Source organism: Epinephelus fuscoguttatus, linkage group LG2, assembly GCF_011397635.1.
Source record: "Epinephelus fuscoguttatus linkage group LG2, E.fuscoguttatus.final_Chr_v1".
Lineage (NCBI taxonomy): Eukaryota > Metazoa > Chordata > Actinopteri > Perciformes > Serranidae > Epinephelus > Epinephelus fuscoguttatus.
Genome location: NC_064753.1, coordinates 19525033 through 19533548, shown reverse-complemented (window position 1 = coordinate 19533548; position 8516 = coordinate 19525033). Strand labels below are relative to the sequence as shown.

At 41.3% G+C, this 8516-nt stretch overlaps 1 protein-coding gene across 2 annotated transcripts in view; it reads right to left on the bottom strand.

Annotated features, from left to right (window-relative positions):
* Nucleotides 1-1251: 1251 nt before the first annotated feature.
* Nucleotides 1252-8516, bottom strand: part of nfatc3a (nuclear factor of activated T cells 3a) — a 70161-nt gene continuing 62896 nt past the window's right edge. For both annotated transcript variants that reach the window (XM_049597102.1, XM_049597109.1), the window contains exon 10: nt 1252-4399. In XM_049597102.1, the coding sequence (XP_049453059.1) occupies nt 4323-4399 (77 nt within the window). In that variant the 3' untranslated portion in view covers nt 1252-4322. The remainder of the gene's footprint in view (nt 4400-8516) is intronic.

Here is an 8516-nt window from a genome sequence, read left to right as displayed (position 1 = left end):
TGATAGACCTCATCGGTCATTAACTAGGCTACTTTTATTTCTTCTACTTTTTATTTCAATAGAAGAAACAGTTTGGTATTACTTTAAAGTGTTTTATGTGACATTCAGAATAGTTTTATCATCCAACAGCAACACTCTTGTTACCGTTTCATCGCATATGATATGAAGTAGCCTCCTTCATTCATGGTTGTGCTGATGTCGCTCATAATAAACACCCCACCTCTTACACATGGTCGCTCTTGTGGCTGGATAGGAAAACGTGACTGACCTAGGTGATAACAAGCTTTGTAGTACGGGTTATCCAGACGGACAATGTTAGGGTTAGTCGAACCAGATAATGAGAAGATATCCTGGGTAAGTTGAATTGACTTCATAGTGCAGGCCTCTGCTGTTTTGATCTGTTAAAACACTGAGTAAAGCAGCTTCACGTTACACATCAGTGATAGTCTGACACTGTTCAGCCTGTCAGAGACGGGCCCCTAGCCTAGCACCTGCTAATATGTGCTCACCTTTTTTCTCTGGTAACTTCAGATCCCGAGATTCAGGAGGAATTATCCACAGATGTCTCTTCCTCTCAAAACAAACATTTAAACCGGTAAAAACGCTGAATAAAGGAGTTCCATTTCTGCTTGTTGCAGAGGGGCTGCTTCCTACGATTGCCAATGTGAAAACAATAATGGCCCAATCCAGAGCCAGTGTTTGGTTTGTCTGTTTTGGGCTCCTGTAGAAACATGGCAATCTCCATAGATGAGGACCCACTCCCTGTATAAATGGCTCAGTCTAAGATAACAGAAACACGATTCTAATTTAAACTTTGAAGAAAATATATTGGCAAAAATGAAATAGTATAGTATATGAAAGGTATATCCCCCTAAATACTGGTCCTTTAAAAGAAAACATAGCTATGCAGTGCCGCACACAAACATTTTCTTCTCGTACCACTAGAGGGCGCCAAATCAGACATTTTCAAATTCGATATACAATGACTCTGCAATGTGCAATGTATCCATTTCATGAAGGCAAACTCAGCTGAAGGTGATCCAGATCAGTTCTTCACGTTTTATTGACACAGATGCCCCCAACATAAACAGTAACAATATAAGATTTAATTAAAGAACATCTGTGTTCACAATATATCACCTTTGTCATGTTTGTCTGGCAGTTTAATAGTAGTAACACTTGTGTGGCGTTGGGAAACAAAAGGCTGCTTTCACATCAAAGGCATGAAAAAAAGTGACAAGGAGCCATAAGTGAGTTTTCTATTTTATTGATATACACTACTTTAGAGCCTACAGTATGATGCAAGGTATTCCCTTTGAATAATTTCAAAAAAAGCACTGCAGTCTTAAAAATTACAAAAAATTTTAACATACAAAATATACAAGAAATGACAATACAAGGCTCGGTAAACATCAGCTAAACCTGTATTTCCCTTTTATTTTACAAAACATATATATGTATATATAGATATACAGTATATATGTGTGTGTGGGTGTGTGTATATACATTACATATGTATATATACGTGTACATATATATATGTATACACACACTCAACACTCATACATGTCCCCAACCTTTTAGGAATGACATCCATTTCAAAGTATCAAAAATAGAGTTGTACAGTCTCTGTTGCTTTACCATAATGTAAAATGGGAACATATTGTTCGGTCTTTGGTTGTGACAGACGAGGGCGGCAGACAGAGTTCACTGTCAATGCTGGTTTTGTTTCATTTTTCTTGACTCAAGTCTTTCAAGCTGCAGAACCAGCTTTATACGCCACAAAATAAAGCCATCTCCTTCCTCCCACCGATCCCTCAACGTCCACCCTGTGCCCCCCTCCCCCCCAAAAAAACAAACAAAAAATAGTAATAGTTACCGACTTATGTCTTAGTCATGGAAAAAAAAAACAAAAATCAACCCAGAACAGCATACAGACACACTGACAAACTGGTTTTCAAACAAGAGTTAAGGCATCCTAACAGTTTACATAGTGACATGATACTCTCACTATCTGAATGTTTTTTTTTCTTTCCGCTCCGTGAAATTCATAAGCAATGTTACAAATAGTTTATAATCTCCTTTTTTCATTTTCATATCTCACATTTGCTGCTGTTATAGTTTGCATAGCCTAAATACATGTGTGTGCTTCTGTTGTTAAAAAATAGGACTCTTAAAATTCCTGTCTTCTGTACAGCATATTTGGTACAAACACCATCCATCCACACACACACTCACGCACACGCACGCACACACACTCGACTGAATCTATTAAGATGCTTGCACTGCGTCCTTGACAAGGCAGATTGGCTGATGTACAACTCCAGGATGCTAACAGAATCAATCAAGCATCTACAAGTCTACAGTCTACATCTATAGGCATCAAGGTCTTTTATTTATTTTTTTGTCTTTTTTTTTTTCTCCTCATTTTTTAAAGGCATCAGGCAGAATTGTAATGCATAGCAAAAATCACTTTCACCTGGAAACTGACTTCAAACCGTCATTAGCAACACTCCTCAGCTCTCACACGCAGGAGCATCATTGTCAAGCTTAAGGCAAAAAAAACAAAAAAAAAAAACAAAAGCCAATGGAAATCTGTGTGTTCGCATCCACCTGCCTGAAGACACTCCGTCCTCGAGATTGTGGTATTGCTGCCGTACAGGCACTGCATGTCTGTACGGTTTAACGGACGCTGTGTAGAAGCGTTTGATTGTGAACAGCAAATTGTTGAAACAGGGGAAGTGCATCCACATGTTGTTCTCTAGACTTTGGGATTCTCACCTTGTTCATTACAGAGTGGGGGAACGACACATAAATGCAATATACAAACATCAGATCAGATTATTTCCCATTATATGTCATACCATCGTGGGTATGGTGGCTGTTAGGAATTCAAAGGCACACAAGGGCCCCTGGTAGATTGGGGAGTGATTGCATGAGAAGAAATTTCAGAGGTAGAGACGTCTTGTCTCTGTGAATGAATAAAAACACTTCTCTGTAACGTGGAAATAACGGGCGCGTCTTCAAATATCTTTGAATGAAAAATACCGACTCACCCCTCATCGGGATTCACGAAACCATGTTTCTGAAACATTATTATAGTCGCACTCAAAGCCAGCTGTGCAAGACAAAAAGAAAAAGCTTTTGCTACCATTCAAAGCTGCTAAGTGTTAATAAGGCATTTGTTCAGCTTGATGAAGATAAAGAAACACAGGGGAGGGAGGAAATGATGAAACAGAGGAGACAGAAGGAGGGAGAGACAGAGAGAGAGAGAGAGAGACAGGGGTTCATGTACAGATATCTACACGGCTGCAAGGTTGCTAAAAGTTGTGGAATGTTGCAGGTTGCAGATCCCAGAGCAGCGGCAGAGGAGCTTGTCAACCCTGCCAGGCCCTTGCACTCCAGACCTGAATGGTTTAATCATCTAAAGAGGGAAAACAAGCCAAGAGCGAAAGACTGGGGATGGAAAATTCAATTCATACTGAAAGACTTTTTTTTACTTGTAACTAAAATTCTGATCATTCAGGGTGGTTTGATTTGAATTTGGTCATCCAATCTTACAACCTTTATCTCCAACTTCCATGTGTTAGTTTCGCTACATCATGCCACGCTTTTGCTGATGCTCGCTCAGAGAAACCTGTGTTGTGGAGTTTCAGTATGAAACCGTTGCCCCTTTGACTTCAGAGAACTGAAACAACCTTCTGAACCGTTTTGTGCCCCAGCTGTAGCATCCTGTCAGATTACTGTGCACTCCTGAGTTTCTCTTGTTCTCTCAAGACGTCTTCGCTCATGAAGGTCGATGCTGGTGAGAAGGGGACAGCGACGCACACTGTTGTATTGTCTTCAGTACAGTGGAGACAAAAGGCGAGGGCTCTGTAGTTGTGGAGAGCTGATTGTCCAGGAAGACAGCGGTGCTTTGAGAGGGCAGGCACACACCTAACCAAGAGGGACGGGTCACATCTTATTCTTCTCGTCATGTTCACATTCTCCTACTCACCTTCGTGTTTCACCTGTGTGAAGCTGTGGGTTCTGCATCTGTATCTCTTCCAGAAGAGAAAGAGTTTCAAATGAAATCAGAGGAGACAAATGAGAGTGTCTTCTTGTCAGGCTGGTGGTCTGGCAGGTCCATGAGGCTCCTCGACCACAGTCTTTCTCTATCTCTTCCTGCCCTCTTGTCTGATTGTACACGGGACCAGCGTCTGGACCAGGACTAGGACCAGGGGTCCGGGGTCATTGTCGAAGCTGTGGGGTTGCGGGGTCAGGAGCTGGAGCGGGTGGTTCATGACCCAAAAAGCTGTGTCAGGGCCTGAGCGCGGGCTGGGCTATGACTGGCTGTGTGCTGATGGAGGACCATGAGTGCTGGGGGACTGGGACATGTCTCTGCCGATGATTTCATTCACTGTGAAAAGACAAACAGAAATACACAAATGAATGTCAGAGTGATCACATGTCAAGATTTGTCCTAAAGTCTTCTTCATGGATCAGAATATGACTCAGCACTCAGTACTGGACGAATTTGATAATTGGTGTGACAAGTCTTTCCTCCACATTAATGTGTCTGAGACCAATGAGATGTTTTTTGATTTTCGGAGGAGGCCCTATATCAGTAAACTTGATCAAGATAGAATGATGATGTCAAAGAGGTGCTGTCTTGAAAGGCTGCTATACATTTTGTAAACCACTAGATGTCACTGTGCATGTTGAGTTTAAGCCCCAAAGCTTCATTAGGCTTCATTTGTCCATCACTAATGGAAATGAAATTCAGCAGAAGTACATATATGTGGCCAGCAGAGGGCAGTGTTGTTTCACGCTGAGTTCATCACAAGCCTGACAGACTTGCACTGAACCAGCCAGAAGCTCAAAGTGGAAAAACTCAAACAAACTGGCAGACCCAAAGGTCACAAAGTCACAGCTCTGACGTGATATATAATCACTCCTCACATAACAAATGAGAGAAACTATTCCATTCACTAAATGTGCCAGTTCTGACCTTTGTTTGAGTCCAAGAAACGTTACCAGTTACCACAGCAAATTTACTCCTATAAACACTATACGGCTGGCCAACCAGCGGAGCCGTCTGTTACTTTATTACAGCTTTAACGGTGGTTCAGTACACTTCCTCAGGCCTGTTCATGGGTTTGTACGCACAACAAAAGGGTAGTGTAAAACTGATCCATTGTTAAAAACACAGTTGAGCCCCAGGGTGGCACTCAGGCACAGCGAGGTTAATTACTCCACCGACTCAGTTATAGCAGGATTTTAAATAAATAACAGATAACTATTTCTCTGCTCCGCTGCTGCCTGTTTTTCAGCCAGCGTGTGATGATTGTTTTACATCTGCTGCCTCCATTCAGTATTCACACTGGGACCACAAGAGGCACAGCGGGGAGCTAGTAAAAAGTGCAGCCGTGAAGTGAATCAACTTCAAATACTTTTGTCGTGGTGAGGAAGACACGAGGACTGATGGGCAGGGAGAGCTGTTTGGTGAAATTCATGGAAAATGTGATGGTTTTTTTCCACTTTAAAAATATGCGTTCAGTTTTTGTCTTGTGATTTCATCGTGTGATTTCTTGAGGTGCTTTAAAGGTGCTGCGGCAGGTCAGAAACAGGCTTGGCAAGCTGGTTTGGGAGGGTGCAGCAGAGACCTCTGGCCCAGTCTGACACTGGGAGAGGTATACGTAGACCTGTCTGTACATGACAGCTCTTCTAACCTCCGCCTGCCATCTGTCCACTTGTGCAACTGTACAGTAAAATCACACATCCCCCGGGGTCATAATAAACACATGTATTACTGTAACTCAATTTAAAAAAAAACAAAAAACAAAAAAAAAAACCAAGGGGGCAGGGGGTGAGTCAAGTCAATGATGAGAACCCAGCCAAGTGTGTTTCATGAGAAAAAAGAAACCATATTTAAATTTGATGACGCAGAGTGAGCACTAAAAATAAAACACCCAGCAACACAACTTTCATCAGTTTAGTAAAATTTAATCATCTTCGTATTTGTGCAGTCGACTTCACATCTGTTTCACAATTTCCTCCTTTAACTACAGTGCACCCGAGTCAGTATTTCTCGTGTATTTACTGCTCATACTTCCATTAAACACCTCATTTTGTTTTACAAATTTAGTCCGAGGACTGTCAGTTTTAATTTAGTACCTTTCTGATGTTTAATTTGTGATTTCTGCTGCTTGCTTTTGTGTCTGGCCACCATCACTCACATCATCCTGTTAGCGTGGGAGGCTCTTCCTTTCCCATGTTAACCATGTTCACACACACACACACACTCACAATCACACTCACCACGCACTTATGAGATGACACTGTGACTATCAAAGCAAACATTTACCTTTGTATATATAACACAGAGGTACAATATACAGCAAGATGGCCAGTTTATTGATTTTGTCGCACAGTTCCACTGGTGAAATAAAACTGTGATGGAGGACTACAGATCTCCTTTAAAGGCCGCAACCTTTCAAACGACAAGTGATGCAACTGTGCTTGAAATAAACAGCATCTTACTGCTGCTAAGGTACCATCAGAGCAGCTGTCTGTAAAATGGAAAAGCTGGTACAGTAGCTGGGCTTCTTCTGTCCAAGCTTCATAAAGCTTTAGAGACATGTGTCTAAGAAATGTTTTAGATTTCACTCCTATATCCTATATCTCACTGCATTTAACACAGAACAAATGTCTGAAACACCTTAGATGCGTCTACACATTCCTGCTCTATGTAAAGCTCTAATTTAAACACTAATATATCACTGGGTCAATCACAGAGTGATGTTTACAGGGCTGTCACGGCCTCGCGCACAGCTGAAATGTCATGTGGTAAACTCTGTAGCTCTGTTGATTCATGGGAGTGAATCTGCTCTAACACCACAGGAATATGAGCAACATAGTGCGAAGTGCGACAGACCGACATCAAGTGGGCGTCTGCAAAAACACATGACTTTCCGCTGTACTGTTTAGATTGTTGCAGAGGCAAACATTAACCTATCGACTAATAAATACACTCAGGAGAGACACCGAGGGCAGTTAGCATAAAGCAATCTGAAAACCCATGACTCCATCATCGTGCAGCGTTTCACTTAATCCTCTCAATCTGATTCACTACATTTTCTCGTTTAAAAAAAAAAAAAAAAAAAGGTGCCAGAAGAGCTTTCCCCACTCATCTGTCATCTCATCAGAAACAGTTTTGTTGGGCTTCACTCTCGATATTACAGCTGCGCTCGATGTAAATTTAGATGTCTCGATTTTGGGCCGTTTGAGGAAAGACTGAACTTATTTTGGAAGTGAGTGTCCATCTCTGTCAAAACAGACAATATAGAGAAAAACTTAGCATGTGTGGACTAAAGACAAAAAATAAAGAGCACAAAATAACAACTAAACTTCAATTAGTTGACAAAAAACAAGTAATTACAAAGTTAATTTTCTCACATTAGTGAGCAATAACCTGTGCCTCAGATACAATCATTTAATTCAAGCTGGAGCTCCACGCATCAATAATCCAGAAGTGAAAGAGAGGTTTGAGTCGAGCCTGGCCTATAAAGAGTTTCATATGCTGATAGTGTTTTCTCAGATTTACTGGTATTGTTCATGACAGTGCAACAGAAAGTCGGTGATTCAGCGCTGCCTGCCATAGTAACTGTGGCTCTGAATGGCTCAGCCGGAGGGAGATCCTCTGCAGATGACTGCAAGGGGGGCTCCCTTGTCAAAATATACATCTCCAGTCAGCCGACTACTACTACTACTGCTATCAGGTAGGCTCAGATCAGATAAATCCTTCCCCTGTGTGCTGACGGCTTTTAATGCTCCATGTCTGTAACATCTGCATGAGATGGGAATCTAAAAAAAAATAATCAAAGCCCACTCCTGTTCATTATCTATACGGCCATTTACAAAACACTGCAGGAATATTGTGGATATTTTATCATATGTGTCGGTACTAATCTTTCGGAACAAACTTCTTCATGCAGAGGAATCAGTAAGAGTCAGGAACAAGCCACAGGGGTTAGATTAATGTCACACAAAATGTGCCCAAGAAAGATATAACCGAAAAAACGAAAGCTTTTAAAACATAAATTGTTGCTCTAGAAATGTATTGTCAAATCTGCATATGCTGAATGAACTGTTTTCCCTAAATAAAGTTTACCATCTTGCAGGAGACCAATGAGACTGGGTAATCTCAAGTGCATGTCAAAGGAAGTATATCGAAAAGTTTTCCATAATGCACAACACAAGTGAAATAAGCAGATGGACATCAGTACGATAAACATGTCTGCTGTCGAAATGGAAAATGGGTAATTATCATAACCCTCTATGACACATTGAAAAAGTTCCCTGACCCAGGTTTAAAAAACATTACTCTGGCAGAGCAGCTTAAGCAAATAACTTTAAGATTGACTGATTCTTGAGTCCAGCAAATGAAGACAACATGCCACAATGGAAAACATTTGTGCAGAGGGAACAGAGAGAGGCAAGACTTGGGTCTGCCTGCAAGAGGGAATATCAAAGCA